Below are 24702 nucleotides of genomic sequence, written 5' to 3'. Positions count from 1 at the left end.
GATATTTTCATGATTATGCATTGCCAGTAACAAGAGAGAGCAAATTTATACAAGAACATAAAACAAACTACAACAGCTAGAAGATACTACTGCCCAAATGCAGTCAAGTACGATCAGATCATTATAACTTCCTTCTTAAGGCCTTTGCAACAATTCTTTGAAAAGAGTGACAACCAACTTTATGGCACCTGTTTTCTGAACTTGGACGGAACGCTCCTAAATCAGAGAGTCTAATTATGAAATGGCAATGAGGAAAACAGTGCGAAGTGTTATTAGCAAAATTTTTCTCTCTGCAGAGCCAAGAAAGCTGTACACTCAACACATGCAGCGATAAGTGGTAGGCGAGTATGACAGTTTCAGTACACTGGCCTGCATCGGAACAGTTCTTATTCATGCAGCGCAGCTCTCAATGGTTTTGCATTTCTAGCAGCTACAATGGCAGTGCAGCTTCAGAGAGCACCAAATCCTTATTGCTTCACCCAAATTCTTCACTCATACAATTCAACGCCGCCCCCACCCCACTCTCTGAAACCCGCGTATCCAATGTTGCCGCTCCCCCTCCTTTGCTAAGATTGAGGAGAAGGTACAAAACGTAGATAAGCTAGCGCTAATGAAATCACTTCTGTTCTAGCCTTGAGGAAGACAAGTCCACTTGTAAAAGCGTCAGCTTGACACAACTCCTGTTTACGGATTTTTCATAGGAAAAGTATCTTATCTTTCACATTGCTAGTCTCCATCTACAGTTGCCTGCTTCATTTTGATTTATACACAAACAACCTGGGTTCTTTTGGATATGTTAACAAGCAGCACATACACAATCCAAGTTTGCTATGTTTGAATTTATTCTTAGCGAATGCTTCAGATGCATGCTTTTCACTGACGTCTCATTCGCATTCTTCCATTAACGAAAAATTTTGAGCAAGAAGTGTTGAAATCGGCATGCAAGGCCTGTTTTTGTACCAAAAGCTTACTTTTGAGAAGGCAAATAAGATCACAAAATGAGCCAATACTTGTAACGTAAACAAGGATATTTGGAGTCTGGAAGCCCGATTTCTTCCTTTTTAGAAAGACCTTTCTGAATTTTATTCATTGGAACACTGCTTCAGAAGAGAAAGTGGCACAGCAAACAAAAAAGGCACACTCACGCTCAAGCTTATCGATGTTGCAATGGCGAGCGGAGAACTTTCGGACCTCTTCTTTCCAGACGTCATCATGCTCAACCGGGAAGGAGCTCACAACACTGTCAATGGTTCCTAAAATGTCACAGTCACACACAAGGTACTGTTCACTATCATCCAAGCGCAGACGTTTAGCTGCCAGAGGTCCATCACCAGTAACATCCTCAGCGTGGCAGCCATTTGCCACCTCTTTTTCAACAATCCTCTGTACGGAAAGTGTCATGGTTTCACCACAGTTCCCAGGGTTTTCCTGCTCTTCAACCATGTCATCAAGTCTCTTCCTGCATTGGAAAAAAAATGTCCCTATGAGAACAGAAAACTGTACGTCCTTTTCACTGAAGGAATCGGTACTGTACAAAGCATTTTACAAGCATTCTCTTTTGGATATAGCAACATTTTTTTCATGATATACCATCATCTTCCCTTCATCCTTGTCCTTTTGCACCCGTATCCAAGAAGCATGACACACCAACAAGTGCACATCACTACCCTCATCACTTTGGAGTTCTGCGAAGCGTTATCGAATTAGCCAGCACGTAAAGCAAGCTCCTGCTGTGTGATGCCAGTATTTTTATAAACCGCTCGACTGCCACTGATCTATGAATATGGATAAACCTAAACCAGGTCATTTACCAACACCAACTCTCCTACACTCACATTTAATTATACTTTTTAGAGTGATAACCACGCTCCTCTCTTTGAAAGCCCAGCGAATTCCTTATTGCATGAATATGACTTTCAAGTTCTGCCAAGGTCAATGACAGCAAAAGAGCTTCAGCAAAATACTGGTGCACTGAATTCACAATAACAAACAGTGCCTCAGGTTGAGCTTTTCGTGCCGCGAACGCCAAAGGCGTTGGCTGCATTCAAATTCGGTACTTGTTTGCAACACGAGCACCAACAGTGCCAAGGACCCTCTGTGTGTTGGCTAATGCTGGTGCAATATGTCGTCTCCCTTGTATTCGTAGTGTCACCTAAACTGAGACATGCAATAGACAGCTACTGCCTCATCCTTTCCCGGGCAAACAAAACTGAGTAGTCTCACTACAAAGTTAGTTTCGCTTCATTCAAACAACAAATTCCCTTTCACACCATTCAGTCCTAATACGGTAAAAACGTCCAAATCCAATACTCTCTGCAATCATTTTTCTTGCTGCATTTCAAAGAATTCCTACAATATGGTGCTTTTCATGAGAAGATTTTCTGCTAACCTCTGTTAAATTTATTAAATGCCTTTATTTTTTTTTTACAAGATAAACACTCACAAGGATAACCTGCACTTTTCATTTTTCTCACAAGGTGAACCCTGCACATTTCTTTTCTCACTTTGTTCTTATTTCTTCTTCTTCCTTTAAACAATAATATCACTTTTTGACAATCTCTTAAAAATCTCTTCTTTTTTTTCGTTTAAAGAATAACATTTGAGCATCGCTTGTTGACATCTTATTTGGTAACAATGGTTTTTCTCACATTTTAATAATAACTGCATCGTCCTTTGTTATGCTATAGATTGCAGCAGAATTTTATTGCAGTTCATAAACCAGGGTCTCATTCTCACGTAAATACACCGATATCCTTGTCTGCATATTTGAACTATGTATTTCTTTTGTGTTTGAATAAATGCAAACTTGAAAACCAATGATGATAATAATGTTATCTGGGCTTTTACCGTCCAAAACCACGATACAATTATGAGAGATGCCATTGTAGAAGGCTCACGAAATTTCGACCAACTGGTGTTCTTTAAAATGCACCGACATCGCACGGCACACGAGCCTCTACTGTTTAACCTCCATTGAAATGCGACCACGATCGCACCCGTGCCCTTTGAATCGGCAGCCAAGAACCTTAACAACTGCTCCACCGCGGATGACAGCCCAACGATGAGTAACCAGCAAAGCACTACAAGGAGACAAAGTGATATGCAAATGCGCATGCAATGCAGCGTTCGGAAATCAAGTGCACAATAGATTGTCAAGCTTATTCCGTTCGAGAGGAGAAATAAACTCCTAAACCAATATCCAACACCCATTATTTCGTGTTGAGCAACATAGTATCGTCGCTATGATCTCACTAGAGATTTCAATCAAAATTCGTCCAGACGTGTATAGATATGCAAAATGTATCGTGCCAATGAGACAAGGCATAAAAAAAATGGACGAAAGGCGTTTTCTAATGAGACCTACGCAACGGGTCAGTGAAAGAGACCACGAAGCAGTTTCATATATCATCATAAAAGTATGAATGAACACTACGACTATGCCACTGAGTGTACATTATTTCAATAAAATGAAAATTTTCAGCAACAGACATTTTGAGGACACATATCTTCAAGCTGGTAAAAAATACACCTTTTTTTTTTTTTTTGAAAGAGTACTAACACAAAACTTTGAAGGTGAGGTGACTTGTGGAATAGATTGATGTAAATATACATGTACCATCTAAGAAATATCAATGAATACATAACATAGTCCAGAACATATTTAAAATCAATTATAAACTGTGTGTCATTCCACACACGGGATGAGACTTTGGTTTTAGTGTAAACAACTAACCACCACCTGCATAATGAGTTTGTATTGGCTGCCATGATCCTTTTGAGCGATTTCTCTTAGCAGACCTTTTCAGAAAAAAAGACCAGGTAGACTTGCACGGCCACATAGAGGCTGAAAGCCACAAAGAATTTGGGGGGGGGGGGCTACTTCATTCAACCCTTTCTGAAATCGACAATGAGAGGGGCTGCTATAAAAACAGTCTCCCAAAAATGAACTATCGCGAGCTCGAGAAAACAAGCTTTCGAGCTGTGACAAGTGGGCTATTAGCTACACATCAAGACAGAAAATACGACTCAAATCTTTTACCTCAGAGCTTCTTTATGCCAGCCTTCAAGGGGTGGCTTTAAGCTCAACTCTCTATTAATGATGATATTCTACAAAAGAAATGCTCCACAAAAATGAGCTTCCCTCTGCATTCAATTTCTTTGCATTGTCACTTTCCGATAGCATGTGCCTTAACTACACTCCTGGAAGTGACATGTTCAAAGAGTTCAATAGAGTTCAATATGCCCCTTAATTCATTAAAAAGCCAGGCAATTAAGATTTTATGAAAAAACTGCTTCAATTTAATTTGTAAGAAGTGAAAGAGATGTCACAACAAAACATAAGACCTCATTCCTAGCCAACAGTTTTTTATATTTTTTAGGACTATAAAGGATCCCATCATTAAGCAATCATTTACATTCAGCCACTACCACATCAAATTTTTTAATGTAAATATGTTGTTTCTGGAATGAATCGGAACACTATGGCATGTGAGGCGACACCATAAAAACCACTTTGTTCTGCTCACACTTTCAATACAATATTACAAGTTATTTAACAGTAGAACATCTAACCTTGCCTTAATATTTATGTAACCGTAGTTTTATTAGTGTTAACATGGAATGTTCATCTTTTGGTCAACAATCCCTTATTTACATACATTTTCTATAGAAAAACAAACAATCTTTATCATTATTATACCACCAAGTGGACACATATACAATGAATAAGCATTTTTATTCATCCAAATGTGTTGGAATACAAAATTATGCAATAAGCACAATTTCACACCAAATGCTTCAGCAAGCTCTACCGGCCACATGCTCTCCCAGCCACGATGACTGCATTTCAATGGGAGGAAAATGCAAAAATGTCCATACACTGAAAGTGTCTCTTATTGCCTGCGTCTGTTCTGGCGGCAAATCCCACAAGTCACACAACTTTGTGCAATGACAAAAACATATGCTACATGCACATTTCAAGAACAAAGTGGGATATGAATACACAATGCTGAAGCAACACAAAAGTGACAATGGAACAAGTAAATAGAACTGTTGTTCGCACATGCTGACCACATAAGTACAATAAACACTTAAAATGTACACCATTGTTTTTATGGTCACCTCTGTACTACCCTCGTAACACTTGATAGCTTCTTGACATTGTTGATTGAATGATTGATTAGTGGGGTTTAACGTCCCAAAACCCCCACGTGATTATGAGAGACGCCGTAGTGGAGGGCTCCGGATACTTCGACCACCTGGGGTTCTTTACCGTGCACCCAAATCTCAGCACACGAGTCTGCAACATTTCCGCCTGCATCGGAAATGCAGCCGCCGCAACCGGGATTCGATCCCGCGACCTGCGAATCAGCAGCCGAGTACCTTAGCCACTAGACCACCGACGGGGCTTCTTGACGTTGTGATCTTGTTTCCTGACAGTCAGGCATGTTTCTTAATAGTGATGGCATTAGTATAGTTGCGCTTTGAGCTCCAACTATTTCTACAGAGGGAAAGCTAGGTTCAATAGGAAAAACAACTTCTCCTTCTTTTTCTAAATGTCCCCTATTCAGGTTCAGCTCTTCGAAAAATGTCCAACCATTCCCAACTTTTTTTTTTCTTCAAATAAATATGGAACAATGTTTCGACTGGGTTGCAATAAGTATGATGGCATCTGAAGATGGTATAGCTCAATTATAGAGCGGTGCTTGTAGGTAGAAGGTCTGGATTCAGTCTATCATGGCTGACAGCCTCTGTGTCAGTACCTCTGCACAGTCATAACAAAACAGAGGTTGCTACAGTGCTGCTGGTAAGTAGACTTATAATATTTCTTTGTATGGCCAAACCATGAACTCTTTGAGATAGGTCATCGAAACATCTTTCCAAGAACGGAATATCCCACACACAAAGCACGGTGAAATACCAAAACGACATGACATGAGGTATTGCATATGCCAGCACACACACTGCCGCATAAATAGCACGATGAAGTGCTCTTTCACATTGAGTCTTGTTATTGTACTTGGCTGCCAGATGGACAGCACCACCTTCAACATATTGCACGCATGCGAAGACACAAGACCTGCATGTAGCCCTCTCATCAGCTTCGACGACTTCACAACCTTGGTAGACCTAGAAAAGGTCGATCTTTCCGTTTTCACAGTCCGAAATTTTTCTTCTTAGCAGCAACCAATCGTCGCTCCAAACAAACAAGACATTCACTCAACGGAGCGTTTTCTGACATTATAGGTTGAAACATATTTCACTGTCAGCCCTGTCAGAGCAGAGAAGGTATGTACTGGCGACTCATTCACAAGCAACCGAGAGGTCCTCAGGGTCATCTTGATCAGGTCCGGCCACTTGTTTTCACACACCTTTTAACATGTGGATACCCAGAAAGCTTTCCTTTCACACTCTGCTGCGGTCGGTATAAAAACACTGTCGGAATGTAATCTGGATGGGTGGGGTCAGATGACGGCTTGCCTGAGGAAGGACAAAATAAAAAAAATTTCGTTACAACCCCGCACAGATGTTCAAAAATTGTTGAAGAAATAATACTTTGGGTATAGATGACCGAGACTCAGGATTCTACACTTCAGTTGGTAAGCCTAAACCTCAAAAATGTTTTTCTCCACTAAACCAAAACAACTTCGATTGAACTTTCCGAGAACAACGTTGCTATGATTCTCAATCGTACGTGCTGTTCTCCGGGTTCATCCTTGGACCACTTTAGGGTGCTAGAGACGTCTCATTTTAGACCAAAGTGGTGTTTTTGCCAAGTTCAAAATTTTATTTTAGAATCTCTGCACCACACACCAGCAAAACAAAAATATTTGTAAATATTATGTTTTACGGAGACTTTGATAAAAGTAATTTGTGCATACTATGCATGGTCATGTTTTGTAGCAAAATCCTAAAACACTGCAATTTAATCAGTTTTGTCTCTGCTCTAAAGAGTGAAATTTTTCAAGCTATCATGAGCAACTGTTTTATAATAAAAGCACGTTGCTCTGAAAATGCAAAAAAAAGCAAGTATTGAAAGAATGCACGAAACGGTCAATTTATAGGATTTTTTTTTACCTATTTTCTACTATTTCCATTGATTTCAAATAGTGGTCAGGGGCGCAAAAAATTTTGCCGCTGATAATGTTTAGCAAAAACACTTTAGAGCACTTTAGTGTGTAATTTTTTCTGGAACTGTCCGATTGAAATTTATGGCGAGCACCCTGGTTGGCACAGTTGACGTAAAATGACCCATATACTAACTATTTTAGGGGAGGTCAGTAAAGCTTCACCCTATACAGTTCAGACCCAGATTTGCGTTTCGAAAATAATAGTTCCTCTCTCTCTCCCTCCCTCCTGCACTTGCTGTGTCAACATCCTCTAGAAAAATATTTTTTTATAGAGTGTTAGCTGTGTTGACTACGCACAGTGATTCATTCGCTGGAGAGACTTATTTAAAGCGTGACGCGCTCGATCTGGCTCCCCGGTAAGTCGAACCAATGCTCGGGCTCATAATGGGCGCTGGCAAAATACTGAGAACCGCGTAACCGCACATATGTTACTGGCGCCCCAGTGACATGGGCACAACAGAGATACTAGAGAAACAGTGACAACCAATAGAAAAACATTACAGGAAAGCCATAACTGTAGGGGTAAATATGGCCGCCAGATTTGGCAGCGGACTGTCAACACTTGCCCCCCTAAGTATGGCAACTGACTTGTGAAACACCAAAAACAGCGACGGCATTATTTTACTTTTCCCATTCAAATGCGAATGCATGTCTTGTCGGACTATGTCAGGCATCCGGCGTTGTCCACGGCGGAATCCGCGCGCGCCGGCTGGTATTATCTATTCACTCTCACTCCCTCTCCCATAGCAACAACAGCGGGGTCGCGCGCTTAACCTCGCCCCTAGCAACCGGGACATGCGGTGGGAGAGAGTGTAGGAGCGAATAGGTGCAGTGCTTCACCACTACTTCTCTCGCTGTTTGCTCTCTCCCCTCTGCACCCACTTTCCCGTCCGCTCGCGCCTCACACAAGGCCGTTCGCTGGCTGGGCGCCTCTCGCGAGCATCGGGAATGTGTGCTCGAGACGCAGCTGAGAAACGCCAACGCCGAGCCGAGAAGGCTGTTTTTTTTCACTTCATATTACTTTTTTTTTTTTTGCCGTGCACGATAGCTGCTAGAGCTGGAAACTCCTACCGCGTTTCTCGCGACAGAAAAACGCCTCGTACAGCGAACAGCGCTATTGGCAGCACGGTGTGATAAAAAGAAAACACCATTCTTCTAACGTGCGAAACGCCGTTATGGACGCTACCCAATGCATTCGCATTCCCCCACGATTCCCTTCGGGGAGGCGGCATTTTTTTTTTCTTCTCACACTGCAGAACAGGTAAAACTTGAATAACCTAGAGGGGATCTGAAACTCAATCCCTCTAGTGACGACGACACATTCCGAGCGCGGCCGCACTGGTGAACCGAGTACCGCGCCGATCCTCACATTGCGTATCATAACGAACTTTCCGACGAATATTTGCGGTGGGTAGGTTTCGACATTTCGTTATCAGATTCACGCGTCAGCGTCGCTTTCTGGCGTTCGTCTAACATATGCTAGGAAAATGCTTCTCGTAATTGGGGACTTCGGTCTAACTTACAGGAGACTGTGCACGTTTCTTTCCACCGCCGCCACAATTTTGTGCAGCCTAAGTATACTAGTAACAATATTGCTATTGATTCTGCCGACTCGGTTAAATACTTAGGTGTCCATATATCCCACGACTTAAACTGGTCTTGTCACATTAACCACATAACAAACTCAGCTAACCATGCTCTTGGCTACCTGCGCCGTAATCTTGGCCTAACCCCTCCCTCATTAAAATTACTTGCATACGAAACTTTCGTGCGGCCCAAATTAAAATATGCAAACGCTATCTTCGATCCTTACCAAACTTTATTTGATCAACACCCTGGAATCTGTCCAAAATCGCGCGGCTCGATTTGTTTTGTCTGATTACTCTCATTATTCAAGTGTTTCAGCGTTAAAAGCAGACCTTAACCTTCCTTCACTTCAATCTCGCCGCAAAATAGCTCGACTGTGTCTTTACCACAAATTCTTCCGCTCGCAACAACTCAGAAATCAGTACATCCGACTAGCCCACCGTATTTCCCGTACTAGCCACGCCAACGCAGTCTATCCGGAACGTGCCCATACCAATACATTCCAACAATCATTTTTCATACGCACATCCCGAGACTGGAATGACCTACCTGCTGAAGTTGCTACCATCATGGACCAATCTCGTTTCAAGCACGCCATAGTAGTGCCCCCATAATTAATGTACCCATTCTGTTGCTGTCGCTACGATATTGTAACCCTCCTTTCTAGTATTGTACCGCACCCCTTATATAGAAGTGCCGCCATAACTTCTGTACATAGTCTGTTGCCGTTACCATGTTGTTACCCTTCTTTCAAGTGCCGTGTCATGCCCACCCCTCATGTAATGTCCCTATGGGACCTTTGAAGAACCAATAAATAAATAAATACTGCGTTGCACTCCCACGTCGGATGATATTAAAATATTCAATCGTAACAAACATCACAAATCCCTCGTCTCCGTGCCGCTAGAGTATGAATCAAGTCTCACTTGCCTTGTATGAAGTGGGCAGAACAAATCTGCGCGCTCTTCGTGGGAGTCCAGTTGTCCCGCCTGATGGCCGCAATCCAAGCGTTCCGTCTGCCATCATCCTTCGGGAATCCGAACGTTCTCACTTGCGAGAGCAAATTAGTCCCGGATCGCAGAGTGCACCCTGGCACCACACAACAGTGGCCGCGGCTCAATTCCGGAGCCCTCCACTACGGCGTCTCTCATAATCATATAGTGGTTTTGGGACGTTAAACCCCACAAATCAATCAATCAATCAGCCGCGGCTCAAGTGCTTCGTCGGAATTATTTGGTCCGCAGAGAACATCGAAATAGAAGTAGCGGCAAGCAGCCCGAGAAGCACACAAACGCGAAGCCAGGAAGCCTGTTCGAGCATACTTCTTGTGCAGCTGAAATGTTGCCAGTGGACGGAAAGCGCTAAACAGTCTCGCAAATCGTTGTTTCAGTTTGACATTGATTGGCTGTCGTTTCTGGCGGGAGAGGGAGGGGGGTCAATATCGCATGTGTGCGTATACACTGACATACAAACGCACGCACGAACAGGCATAAAGGGTACTTGACGCCTTAACCTGAAACTTTTTTTTTCTTGGCTACGTCTCTGCCCAGCACACTTGCACTGTTTGTTCAACTGGCGATACACAGTGTTGTACTGTGCTTGAGCTGTTATGGCAAGAGGGCGTCTCTCAGTAGCATGGTCTCTGTAAAACTCTGCCGCGATTCAGTCACCAGAAACCTCTTACGGTATAAAAATAAAAGTTTTTCATCGTCATCACGAAAAAAAAAATAGAAGACTGATTTTGAAATTGTACGCAGGTAGCACGTGGTTGTATAGTTCATGCCACTCGCACAATCACAGGGCTCCCTTGCTCGTTCTTGATTGATTTGTGGGGTTTAACGTCCCAAAACCACCATATGATTATGAGAGACGCCGTAGTGGAGGGCTCCGGAAATTTAGACCACCTGGGTTTCTTTAACGTGCACCCAAATCTGAGTACACGGGCCTACACCATTTCCGCCTCCATCGGAAATGCAGCCGCCACAGCCGGGATTTGATCCCGCTACCTGCGGGTCAGCAGCCGAGTACCTTAGCCACTAGACCTTGCTCGTTCTTGAAAGTCCGCGGAGGTCTACGGCTTCGTTTCGCACCATTTATTGAAACATGACCAATTGGTTCAGTTTTCAACTGGCGCCCCGCCGCGGTGGTCTAGTGGCTAAGGTACTCGGCTGCTGACCCGCAGGGCGCGGGTTCAAATCCCGGCTGCGGCGGCTGCATTTCCGACGGAGGCGGAAATGTTGTAGGCCCGTGTGCTCAGATTTGGGTGCACGTTAAAGAACCCCAGGTGGTCTAAATTTCCGGAGCCCTCCACTACGGCGTCTCTCATAATCATATACTGGTTTTGGCACGTTAAACCCCACATATCAATCAATCAGTTTTCAACTGGCAGCGCACTTCGTAACCATCATCAGGAAACGATTACGTGTCTTCAGCATTCTCCAACGCGACAAAATAATGTCGACCTTGAAATGTGCGTCTCCCGAACCTGAAAACACATTATGGAACCATCTTTGATTAAATATACGGCCGTAAACGATGCTATGAGAAAAAAAAAACAAAAAAAAAACATCGCGTAGAATTACATCTTGCATAGCTTCGCATCATGCAGGTCCCAAAATGTGCGTTAGGTCCGCCTAGGTCTTGCAGACGACTTACCAACTACTGCCAGTGTGAATTAGTAGCGCAACTTTTTTTTCTTGCAAATGCAGTGAAGGATGCAGTGCCAAATCACGACAGGACACTGACTACTGACCAGAGGGAGCGGCGTTGTTCGCTTTGGCCCGTTCCAATTACGCTAGCGTTGACCATTAGGAGCACGCAAAAAAAAAAAACAGGCGCACGCGCGTCCCCCCCCCCCCCCCCTTTCGTGTCTTTCGACCAGATACGTAATCCCGGCCAGAACTTGACGCTCGCATACCGTTTCAGTACACCGACTTAGTTGCGCGTCCGCAGCAGCCATATGGACGCGGCCTGTCCTTGAATATGGCTGGCAGGCTCCGTCCGTGCGGTTGCTAAGAACGCGCAACTAACCCCCCCCCCCCCCCCCCCTATTCCGGAACGCTCCTTGACTTGACACCGCCTTCAATGCAGCGCGTTTGAAGGTCGTCTGTGCTACCTTAGCACCGCGTAAAAACAGCGCGTTCGAAACGCATTTGTGATTGATTGATCGATTGATTGATATGTGGGGTTTAACGTCCCAAAACCACCATATGATTACGAGAGACGCCGTATAGTAGAGGGCTCCGGAAATTTCGACCACCTGGGGTTCGTTAACGTGCACCCAAATCTGAGCACACGGGCCTACAAGATTTCCGCCTCCATCGCAAATGCAGCCGCCGTAGCCGGGATTCGATCCCGCGACCTGCGGGTCAACAGCCGAGTACCTTAGCCACTAGACCACCGCGGCGGGGCCGAAACGCATTTGTGCTGCGTTGAAGTCGGTGGCAAGTCAATTTCAAGTCAAGTAGCGTTTCTGAATACGGGCATAAATCTGTCTATTTTGACCGAGCCCCGTCTGATTCTTTTTTTTTTTTATCCATTAGGCTTTGTGTCCTGGCGTTGCAGTAACACAGGAAAACTTGAGTGTACGATGCCTAATTAATGTGGTCCCACAATTGTGTCCTTATTTTCTGCGTGAAATATGAAAAATACTGCCTTCAGTCTTAGCATTCATAGCTCTTTCAGACTGGATACATCTCACAACAGTACGATATCTATCTTTTTTTTTAATTACATGTTGTCACTTCACGTTTTTGCAAGCGTGAGAAAGCCGCGCCTTTCGCGTCTAACCTCGAGCGCCAATATGAAACGCTTATTGAGCGCCGCTATCATTTTTCAAAGCTGTGCGGAACGTACCGGACTGATTCGCGTAGTAATACATGTGTAGAAGCTCCACCTCTATATCTTTCCCTTAATTGCCGAGACGAGCCACATCAGTGACCACTATGCAGCAGCAGTATCGACATTCAGCGTCGTGTTTTGTTTTTTTGCTAAAGTGCCTAAATATACAAATCACGTTGTCATGCCCCCAAATTAATTAAATACCCCGTCATAGAAGTCAGCATAATAGCATTAATGAACGACTGCCATTGCAAACAAGTGCAGATGTTGCAACCTAAGTACAAAAAAAAATGAGCAAGTAAGAGTCACACAAGCGCTGTGCATCAATATACACTTCACTTCACAGAAGGGACGCGCCAACCATGGATTTGGCTCGAAACGTTAGCGCTTTCCTTACCAATATAATTAGACTCCTTGTAGACCAACAGATCTTTATTTGAACATACAGAACATTACGTTTGGGTGTATAAAGGCGTCGAAACTTCGATAAAATAAACCAGGACACTCAGAAGTTTTCAACCAAGAACCAGCGACACACAACTCTCGCTGTGCGATGATTGCAATTCTGCTTAACTCGCCAAAAAAAAAAAACGATTGACGTCACAAAATTGAACAAATCTGATTGGACAGAACATTTAAGTAAATTCTCTTTTGGTGGAATAGCGATGGCTCTGGGCAGAGCGGTTGGCAAAGCGGTTGCAGAGCGCAGATGCGGGCGGCCGCTAAATAACGCAAATGTGCGGTTTTCACTAGGCAGGGGCACCCGCTGCAAGTGCCGACGGAAGTCATGCACAAAGCTCGTGTGGAGAACTGCTCCAGCACGACCAACCATTCGTCGTTTGCCACAGTGCTGTGCGATTGCGCACAATTCTTAAATGTACGTACAATTCTGATGTATACGTACACATGGGCGTTGACAAGAGGGGGAGGGGGTCGCAAAAGAGGCACTTGCTTCCCTCAAGCCTCACGAGCGCTTGCCCTCACCAAAGCTACACCGGTGCTCCCCTTCTTCCCGCAGCCGCAATGCAACACTGATTTGATAATACGCAGACGATACAACGACGAATAATAAAAAGAAAAACACTGGACAAGCGCTGACACCCAACTAAAATTTACTGGGAAAAAAAGGGGGGAGGGGGGGAGTGATCTACAACGTGACAAAAAAACACCAAAAAGCAAGAAAGAAGTCCACACAGGGCCTGAAGCAAGGAAAATACAGGAACAGATCACAGCCGCATTCGTGGCAATGAGCGGCGACATGGAGCGGCTTTCGTCTCTGGCAATTATCACGAATGCGGTTTCGCACCCTACTTGAGGGACACTGTCGTATCGTAAAGTGCGGGCAGCAAGGTGAGTGATTAAAGCCTTCGACATTAGGAGGAAAGAAAGGCGGTAAGTGTGTCAGGCACGGCGTCAATAATAGTATTTGTGTACAGCCGCGCTCAATACGAGTTGCAAACACGCTGGCTGTGGTTAAAGTCACGCCAAGCCTGGACAACGGCACCGAGAAACGTTAAATTGGTTCAGAAAGCACCGCTAACTGAGGTGGTTCAGTTCATTTTATTTTTAATCTATGCTGCACAATGCAGTGTTGGCACCATTTTGTGTATCGATAGCGTGCTGCAACTCGTGCTGAGCGCGGCTGTACCGCACCTGCAGAACATGATATTCGACTATAACTATGTCTGTATTTCCTTGTTTGAGGCAGATTTTTTCGCTTCTTCATAATCTGACGCGCGCGCGTGCATGTGTGCGGGCGTGTGTGTGCGGTGTGCGTGTGTCTTTTTGTTGCGTTGTATATATATGCTTGCTTATTCCCAATGAACATTTAGCTGCGAGGCAGCGCCTGCCTTGTGCATTTTATTCTTCGTCGTCGTCCCGTGTGCGCTATATGAACCAAGATGGGCGCATACCAACTCGCTTCCATTCTTAGATTCAAGTGTTCCCGTTAAGAGAAACGCACTAAACTGTTGCCTCCGATAGTGTCGCCTCTCGCCATTTGCAATCACCCGAGAAATCAAGGTGGCAGGCGTTGGGTTTCTTTTTCGCTCTCCTACATCCTTATTCGACTTTCCATGTAGGCTAGCAAGCTGGACGAAGTCTAGCCTTTCCTACATTTATAATTTATCTCTCTCGCCCATAAAAATTGAACGAATGAGTAATTACGATGCACCAGCGGCAAAAGCCGCCTAACGATTACAGTCACAAACTCGAACATTTTGATGTACCCATACGGCGCCACTCGTGGTTAAGTCAAGCTTTGAACCTGCCGTTCACGGGTGGTCCATCCCACTGCAATAGATGGCGCAGCGTGACCAACTGATAGCTAAGGTGCGCGCGTTTTGTCTATGATAGTGGTAATGCATCCTTCCTGTGTGTCGGAAACGCACACAACATGATGTTATTTAAAATGAAAAAAGCTACGTCCACGTGCAATGTGGAGAAGAAGTCATGTTTACATGTGAAGAGATCACGTGACCAAGTTAAAGCTCAACACGGCTAGAAGCTCAGCGACCAAGGCTCAGAAAAACCCAAACGTGCGCACACTTCTTTCTCCTCCGAACACCTCCGTTCAATATTCCAGTGTAAAAATAAGAAACGAGGGCGACTGAAAAATAAAATGTTTGCGAGCGTCCACTATTTCCCAACAAAAACCACTAAAGGATTCGGACATGAATTAGGGCACACCACTATTCACTAAGACCGTACTTTCAATGTTAAACTGCCTTGGCGGGCATATCTTCTACTACGTTTTGCTCCCTGCCTATTTTGCTGACGTTACCTATGCACAAGTTATCTCCAACCAAACGCTTAATACGGAAAACCATAAGGCGATGTGAGCGGTAACTCGATTTACGAACACTTAAGCTAAAGCATATGAGGCAGTCTCAATGTCAAAATGGCGGGTAATAATCGACAAGAGCAATAACAAACAATGAAACGTAAGCTGTTTATCAACTTCCGCCCAAGGACTCCGCCCATAGAGCAGCTGGGGAGAGGGCACCGAAGGAAAACCCGAAACAGACAGAGAAAGCCGGTTTGCGCCAGCGCAGTTCTCCTCACCGTCCAAAGATGGCGTCACGAGCGTCGACTCTGCGGCCGTCTGTCGTCACCGGCGCCTCGCTCGCGGCGTGCGAGGGTTGCCGCAAGCTGTGACTGATGCGCTGTGGTGTCCACGTATTACGAGGGTCTCGTTCCTGGTCACCAGAAGTACCAGTGGCTCGTCAAATAAGCTCCAACGAACGGCCGTGTCATTCCAGAACACCGCCGAGCGCATCGGGACATCTGCGCAACATGGCTACCGCCATGACCCAACAGCGCGGCGGGTTGAATGCGCCGCCGTAGCCACGTGTGCCCTTCCCCATTTCCCTCCTCCATCGCGTGAACGCGTCCGGACGAACTATTTTCTGTCGCGAATGCAACTCGCGCAATGCGGCCCTCAGCAGCTGGCAACAATAGAGCGAGCATACGTGGCGCGTTACTGTTGGCAGCGTTGTTTTCACCAATCACTGCTGTCCGTAGTTTTGGAACTCTTGCTCGGCCTATCTGACAAACCACACAAATTTGTGTAAGGATTCCACCCTTTAAACTATAGTAACCTTTACCAGGGGGCGGCGTCAAGATTACATTACAAGGGGGGGGGGGGGGGGGGGGGCACCTACGCTAGGAGGCATTTACGCTAAGTGAGTTCCTTGGGGGGGGGGGGGGCACGGAACTTAGCCATTGTGTTATGACAATGTTTCTTCTGGGGGGAAGGGGGGGGCAGGCAGCCCTCTCAAGGTGCACACACCTGGCACCACCCCTGACCTTCAGTGACAACTTGCAGGTTTCCGATGTCCCCACTTTCCCTGCCACTCAACTTTAGTAAACTAATAATAATATTGTTGGGATAAAATGTGCCCAGAGCGCGATATCATTATGAGGGACGCCGTAGTGAAAGGCTCCGCAATATTCACCCACCAGGACCCAACTCTATGTGCACGGGGCCCAAGCAGTTTCGACTCCATCGAAAATGCGGTCGAGATTCAATCCCGCGACCTTGGGGTCAGCATTCGACCGCCATAACCACTAGACTACCGCGGCAGGTATCTTTAGAACACAGAACAAAAAGGGTTCGCGGTTCCACAATGCTATCCAGCACCTAATCGACAATCAGCGACGTTGACGAGATAGTGCCAAGTTATTATTCTGCACATTTCACTTCACTGAGCGGCTCGCTCGGCAGCTCTTGCGATAGACTTCCTGCACGAGCTCCCCGCGAATCAGCAGCCTTTTGTGATTTACGCTCGGCAACACGCACCGTACGCGTGTAAAGAGCGTTCGCAGCATCGTTTTTTCCTCGAGTTGCGTAGCGTCCCCATCGCCAGGCCAGCCGTGCACGTACGTTGTCGTCGCTCTTCCTCCGGCACAACTGCGGTTTCGGCCCGCAACGCGCCGACGCTTCTTTTAGCCTCGGCACTCCTGGCTACGTCACAGTTTCCCGCCAAACGTCACCACGCCTACATGGCGCGCCGCGCCTTGAGAGCCGCACCTTTCAGTTACTCACGTGATCTGCGCCGACGCCAGTAACACTGTGATCACTATTTCCAATCTACGAGATTTCCCAAAACAATATTTCCCTACGCTCAAACGGGATTCGAACACACCACTTCATACAAGGCCGCTTACTATCGGTGAAATAATTCGTCCCGTAATTGGTCCCCACACACTTGGGAGCTTCCCTAAAGCTGCATAGTTCAGTACGTTCGAGCAGCTAGTTGGAGCTGGCAGGCAACTCGAGTGGTATATCAACAGTTCCGTCGCTCTCACTGAGCACTTTTTACCTGCTACTGCTAATAGACAGATTTAGTTGCGCGTTCGCAGTAGCCGTACGGACGCGGCCTGTTACTGAATATCGCTAGGAGGCTGATTCCGTGCGGCTTCTACGGTCGCGGAACTAAATATGTCTAATGCGTTGCAAATTGCAATACGAGGACATGCTGGTGGTGGAAAAACTTTATTAATACGATATGCCTCAGCAAAGTTCCGTCTCTGTTAGTCCTGCAGCTTTTTCAGCCAGCTGTCGCTTTATGTGTCCACAATTAGTGAGGGAAACTGCAAATTAGTGCAGCTTCCCTGTCTCAACGAGTGTTTCCTGCCCAACATATTCCGAAGTGATCAAATGCATCGCCATTTCGAAACGATTTAGTGGCCCTTGCTTGTACTCCAGAAATTAATCGAGTCGCATACAACCCATTATCAACTTCGTTCTTTACACCTGACGCACCACATTGCGACGCCCCGGGTATCTCTGTGCTGCCCCGATCCGACCTACGGCTTCCCTCGAGTAAAACATATTCTGTAACATTCACAGTTCGCTATAATACCTTCACTACAGGACCTCTGTAACATTCACAGTTTGGCGATAATATCTGCAGTACAGAACTTGTAATTTCTAAATGAATGTCAGTACGCGCCGCAAAGCAAAATGTGTAACGAAGAACCAACATATCAACACTTAAATGATCCTAAGGCTCGAAGTGCGTCAGCCATGTTGTCAAATATGTGGTTTTCCTTCGACAAGGCTTTTACTATACGAGAAATCTGCTCTCCAAAACAATGGTGTTGAGCTGCATTTCGGGGTGCAGTCGACTTGTAACAATGGCGTGAGCACTTGGAAACTTGAGGAGCCTCTTCTCACTTTGCCACGCAGACCGAGAGTATATAACATCAAAATAGTGAAAGCAAAGGCTCGAACTGCGCCCTCTTTACCTCGGCGTACAATACTACCACCAGGGGGCGCAACGGATGAACACTCGCTGGATCGATCTACACGGCGTTGCTGCGCGGGACTTTTGCCAAGTGCCCACCGGCACGTCTTTTGTGTAGCTTCAAAGACATGCGCATAGATACTAACGTTAAAATGAACAAAAAACAGACACTATATAGGAGATAATTTTGTGTAGTTTCAAAGACATGCGCATAGATGTTAACGTTGAGATGACCGAAAAACAGGCACTATATAGGAGATAGTGCATTCTGGGATGCCACTTGTACGTATTGAACTTACAGAAGTAGTCGAGTCCTGCGTAACGCTTTCAGCCTTAGCGTTTGCGTCGTTGTCGGGAAAGACGGACAGGCGCGGAGAAGCCGAACACGAGAAGCGCGCGCACTGTGTCCGTTATCTGTTAACGTTATCTGTAGCTGCGCTGTCGGTGTTTTATCGTTGAGAGGCGTCGTAGTGGAGGGTTCGGGAATTTTAACCACACGAGGTTCTTCGACTGCACCTAAACCAAAGCCCACGGGCCTCTAGTATCTTACTCCTCTCGAAATGCTGACACCAGTGTCCGAGCCCTCGACCTTTAGGTCAGCAGTCAAGCTAGCACCACAACATCATGATTCACGGCGACGCTGGCTGTCACAGCAAATCGGGAACCGACTGGCAGCCGCTCCTTGGGATATTGCGATACTGAACGGAAGTTCAATAGCTGGTAGGCACACTTAGCAGGCGCCCTAAATCAGAGAATAAGTTAGATACAGCTAGGTTTGTTTTACTAAAAACAATTGAGCTAGTTCAAACAATCGTTGCTAAAGAATCGCACACTTCTTCCACTTAAAACCTTCTTGTACAACGTCACTCACTTAAGTGCGCAGTTCCGCTGAGAACGGAGGCGTCAAACGTGAAGGTGATTCGGACTGGAACGTAAATACAAGCCTCGCTATAAGAAGCACGAATGAATCCTTCAAACAGACCGCGTCAGTCGATGGATTCGTTTTCATAAGACAGGCTTTTTTCAAACAGACCGCGTCAGTCGATGGATTCGTTTTCATAAGACAGGCTTTCGAGGCGCAAACGTGGCGTCGCAAATGGGGCAAGTTCATGCATGATACCATAACAACACTAACGTAAGACACAAGCCACAATAGAGGTTTTTTTTTTCATGTATACATTCCTTCAGACCACCTTTCACGAGTTATGTTCGCACTAAAAATTCGTCGGAAAATTCTTTCCGGATCCGCACTAAGTCAGTAGATAGCTCTCCGGCGCATTCAAACTAGCTCCTTCCCGTCGCCGGCCACTATGACCATGCGCACGGACATTTCACCTAAACTGCTCGGCATACCATATCAACTCGCCACCTTCCCTCATTTGATGCGGCGGTGCCCCCGCTTGCGCATTTCAACAAGGAAGCATCACGCCAACGAGACAGACTTGATAAAATGCATCACAAGTCCACACCTTGCGGCATAACTACGGGCGGTCCCGTGAAGCGATCGGGGGGAACCTTTGGTCCCCGGCTCATCGCGGGTGCTGCCCTCGGTGGGTTCTCAGGAATCTTCTTCCCAGGACGCAAATAAAGTTCATCTGTCTGTCTGAGACAGAGGAGAGAAAAACAAGATTTGTTGGGAATCATTCTAAGATTGAGTCGAAGGCGAAAGCGATCTTCTTTTTTCCGTATTTTTGTTCTCAATCGATTGTATGGATCGTCCCGCTTCTGAAAGCTTTCCGCACGTTGCGCAACTTTGCATGCCCCCGGGATCGGGGGCAATGCAAAATTTCTACCTGCCGGGTAGCTGCGGGCACGGTGTAAGATACAAACTTGTATCTTACACCATGGCTGCGGGATATGCCTACCTGTAACAAAGCGATGATGCCACGTGTTCACGTCAACATCTGGCCTCGCATGCAATGTGACGTGAAAGTGATGTCACAATAACCTCGCAAATTTTGGCGGTCTGTGCTCGCGATGACGTCTTTCTTGCATCCCTCGTGTTGACGCCGACGGTCACCTTTCGTATTTGATGGGGCTACTATAATATTGGTGTATGACAGACACTTTTGACGCATTCTTTAGGCTCGTTCCGGATTGAAATTCTATATTTCTATCAAAAACAGTCGTTGCTACACGGTCCAAACCAATCAGGATCGAGTTCGGTGCAGACGTCAGTAGAATGATGATCACTGAACCACATCTCGATCCACAGGTCGAGATCAAGCCTTAAGGTTGTTCGGGCCTGATCGCGATAGTCTTGATTCCTATCGGGCCTGATCGCTATTAAAAGGACCATTTAGCGACACTTAATCCACATCGAGCCAAATTCGGATCGGCCTGCTTGCGATAAAAATTATCCCTGTGAGACCGGTACGGGGCAAGCCATTCGCCATAACATACTTCAGAAACGACCGCGGATAATCTCCGAGTCGTCGGTTTCATTAGTTGTGTACAGTATCACTCGAATCATTTGTGGGGGTGAACGAGTCAACAGTGTCAGAGCGCCGCAACTACCTGTCTTCCAATAAGCGCCGCTTGACGTCGACGGCAGTGCGCTTTGCGAGTCGCCGTTCTTTGATTACGCGCCGCCTCTTTTTTTCCCGCTCGCACAGACCTTGTGCGACGCCTCTTTTTTTCACGCGTCTCTCGGGCAAGCGAGAAAACGTCGGTCCGCCGCTTTGCCTTCACGCTGCTTCGCCGCTTCGGTGCGCATAGCGAGACATCGCAAGTTTACGCCCTCCGTCCGTTTCATAACTTTTGAAGTCGCAGTGGTATACGAGCAAAGACGGTCGCACCAAGGAAGTTGTCCTTTATACATCCGTCGGTACTACGAGCAAGATGGCGCACCGAGTGTTAGGCTAAGCATTCCGTAAAGCACAAAACCAATACGCGCGCGTCGCCGATGCACGGCGATGCACCCTAGCAATTTTCTATTATGAAAATCGACGCCGGAGTACGGTAGTTTCTAAGATCGGCGAGGAGCGACGAGATCACCGTCAAATCGGCTTTCTGAACATATGATAGCACAGATAAGGCTGATAAGGAGCATGCATCTCTGAGCAAACAGCGTGGCGAACGACACTTCCACACGAGCACGCTCTTGCGCATTATGTAAGTATTCTCGCTACTACTCGCTTAAGCATGCCAGGCACTCCAGGGGTCAACGCCTGCGCGGTTAAAATGTTGCAAGGCTACACGTTTGCAGCGAGTGCGTCCGTTTCCCGTGAAGGAAGTGACGCAAGGAGGCGCCGAAGCTCACGGACGTGCATCGGAGACAAACCTCTAGTCCTTAAACGGCCTCGCGTCGAACTTGGGCTCCGGCTACGCGATGCTTCCCATTTCATGAAAGATTCGCTTTAGAAGGACAAACTTGCCAATTCTGTGAAGTTGCCCTAATGCGGCGCAGCATATCGTGCTATACTATCAACGTCAAAAGTTGCTCCGACGTTCTCAGAGCAACTTTTGACATTGATAGTATAAGCACAATATGCTGCTGCCAGCGCCTAGATTTCGAATGCTCCAACGACAAATGTTCTCTTTCGAAAAAATTGAAACTATATTTTCTATCTGCGTTTTTTCAGTTCCTCTTACCTCTGAAATAGAAAACTTTCCTGCACGAGAGGGCGTTCACTTCGTGATCTAATGTGTTTTATTAATTTTTAAAAGTAATTTTTTTATATTATGGATTCCCTGCAGACTATGGCACGTTAGATTTGCGCGCCAAATAATAGAGTGCCCAGCCTCACATCCTCATCAGCATCATCATTATCTTAAAGAGCTAGCGCACTCCCACTCTGGCTTGCTCATTGGGAGACGCTTGCTTAGGCATGGCCTCTACAGTCGCGGCAGCGCCGAAACGCTATCGCAATCTGTGGGAAAGCCAGAAGGCCACGCAAGCTAAACCAGGGGCTCCCAAGTAGCGCCGCACGTTAAGAACTCGCCCACGTACTGTTATCATTTGGTCAGGGGCCTAATCGCGCAGAGGAAATCGCGTGATTGGCGAAAGGCGGCACCACACGGAGATGTCTACAGCGCTTTACAACTGCCGCGTCGTGCACATGCAGTACATACGGGCGCGGCGTATCTGAAAACTGGCGACCGTCCACGCTGACTCACCAAAACTGCAGGCGAGATCAATATGGCCGTCTCAATTACGTTCACGTAGCGGGAACTTTGAGTGAACCTCTGCACCACGTGACGACGACACGCGTTAATCTTGGTGCGGCCTGCGTACGTGGAGAACTTGAGACGCGCCCAGTGTGTACGTCGAGAATTCGAGACAAGAGAGTCGGTATGTCTCTTGACCGTCCCACTTTTCGTGGTCTGCCTACGGGATCGACATGACACTGGTTTTAACGTGAAACTGTGTGCAGATTCGGTGCACCGATTGTAAAATGGTCCAATCGTTGACGTAGCGCAACAAATGAGCTGCACTTTACTGGTGAGACCAACTGGCCAGGCACTCAAAACAATAAGCACCGAGAGGCTGAGAGAGGACTTATTTTGGTGTCGACGGGCAGAAGGTGTATAGCCCCCCTTTTAATTTATAACCGACATTCTGTAGAAGCAGCTGCCTTGGCCATCTGGAGTGTTAAGTCCTCGTCTTTCTGGTCTCGAATTTTGTGGCCCTCAAAAGTAGCCACCTTATAATTGATTGATATGTGGGGTTTAACGTCCCAAAACCCCCATATGATTATGAGAGGCGCCGTAGTGGAGGGCTCCGGAAATTTCGACCACCTGGGGTTCTTTAACGTGCACCAAAATCCGAGCACACGGGTCTACAACATTTCCGGCTCCATCGGAAATGCAGCCGCCGCAGCCGGGATTCGATCCCGCGACCTGCGGGTCAGCAGCCGAGTACCTTAGCCACTGGACCACCACGGCGGGGCGTAGCCACCTTATAGAACATGATCATAGGATACGTCACATATTCAAGCTACCCTTGCATAATTAGCAGCAAGCATCAGCCTTGCTACAGGACACCGCGTTCGGATGCATAATTGATTGCAAGAAGCGCCATGCCGACCACCGCCGGTTTTCTCTGAAATTCACTCCTTTCGTGGAGTGTGGGATATGCCTTATGAGGTATGCATTGTGCACTTGATGGCATATATACATTTTTTTTTTCAACGCTGAGGATTTCACGTACGTTTTAGTGTTTGACAGCGTAGTGGTCGAACACGAAACAGACACTAGCCGGAAAGGCTATCGGTCAAAATAGTTTCCAGGACATTTCATAACAGCGTACAATAAAGCGTTGATTGATCGATCGATTGATTGACTCTATCCGACTTTCGCAAACAAAATACGTAGTAGACCATAATTTACATCACTTCATGGTGTGTGACCATATTTAGCCGCATGCTGAGCGTCAGGTAAAACGAACGACCACGGTATATCGTCAGGCCTGTCCATATCGCATGCTTAGCACAGCTCTCGCACGCCGTCAACAGTGACGAACATGACCAAACCCGCAGTCTCTGTGCTGGCCATCGCCGGCAGGTGACAACACATAGACGTGTCACTGCAGTGGATAGTATAGGACGCATGGGCCAACTGGCAACAAACTGACAGACATTCGCAACTGCGTTTAGAGCAAAATACCCTGGCCTATAAGTGTGCGCGTCTGCCAGTGCAATCTGCCATTTTTTAAATGCGAAACATTTCTGAGCGAACTTCGGCGCCTTTGAGCGTATCTATCTATCTATCTAGCTTGCTCTCTGTATTATACAAGCTATTTACAAAGGTAATTGCTAACATAGTAAAGAAAACATTAGAATTCAATCAACCAAAGGAACAAGCAGGATTTCGAACAGGCTACTCAACAATCGACCACATTCATACTATCAATCAGGTAATATAGAAATGTTCAGAATATAACCAACCACTATACATAGCCTTCATAGATTACGAGAAGGTGTTTGATTCAGTAGAAATATCAGCCGTCATGCAGACACTGCGGAATCAGGGCGTCGATGAAGTATATATAAACATCCTTGAAGAAATCTACAGGGGATCAACTGCTACCATAGTGATTCATAAAGAAAGCAACAGAATACCAATCAAGAAGGGTGTAAGGCAGGGGGACACTATCTCCCCAATGCTATTTACCGCATGCTTACATGAGGTTTTCAGAAGCCTAGAATGGGAACAGTTAGGTATAAGAGTTAATGGAGAGTACCTTAGTAACCTGCGCTTCGCCGATGACACTGCATTGCTGAGTAACTCAGGGGACGAATTGCAACTCATGATTGCGGAGTTAGACAAAGAGAGCAGAAAGGTGGGTCTTAAAATTAATCTGCAGAAAAAGAAAGTAATGTACAACAACCTCGGAAAAGAGCAGCGCTTCGAGATAGGTAATAGTGCACTTCAAGTTGTAAAAGACTGTCTAC

At 46.2% G+C, this 24702-nt stretch overlaps 1 protein-coding gene and 1 long non-coding RNA gene across 7 annotated transcripts in view; one reads left to right on the top strand and one right to left on the bottom strand.

Moving 5' to 3' along the window:
* egg (SET domain bifurcated histone lysine methyltransferase eggless) overlaps positions 1 to 24702 on the bottom strand; it is a 139215-nt gene that overhangs the window by 30834 nt on the left and 83679 nt on the right. For 5 of the 6 annotated variants that reach the window (XM_075876336.1, XM_075876338.1, XM_075876348.1 and 2 more), the window contains exon 2: positions 1146 to 1459. In XM_075876336.1, the coding sequence (XP_075732451.1) occupies positions 1146 to 1459 (314 nt within the window). Of the gene's footprint in view, positions 1 to 1145; positions 1460 to 15620; positions 15894 to 24702 lie in introns of those variants that run through there. The other variant, XM_075876345.1, reaches the window with a different exon arrangement.
* The window catches only part of LOC142775039 (uncharacterized), a 56014-nt gene continuing 45919 nt past the window's right edge, over positions 14608 to 24702 (top strand). Inside the window, exon 1 of the long non-coding RNA XR_012886652.1 lies at positions 14608 to 14888. This is a non-coding gene — a long non-coding RNA (uncharacterized LOC142775039). The remainder of the gene's footprint in view (positions 14889 to 24702) is intronic.

Source organism: Rhipicephalus microplus, chromosome 2 (assembly GCF_043290135.1).
Source record: "Rhipicephalus microplus isolate Deutch F79 chromosome 2, USDA_Rmic, whole genome shotgun sequence".
NCBI classification, from domain to species: Eukaryota; Metazoa; Arthropoda; class Arachnida; order Ixodida; family Ixodidae; genus Rhipicephalus; species Rhipicephalus microplus.
Note: the sequence above shows the minus strand (reverse complement) of the source record. Positions and strands in the feature narration are given on the sequence as shown.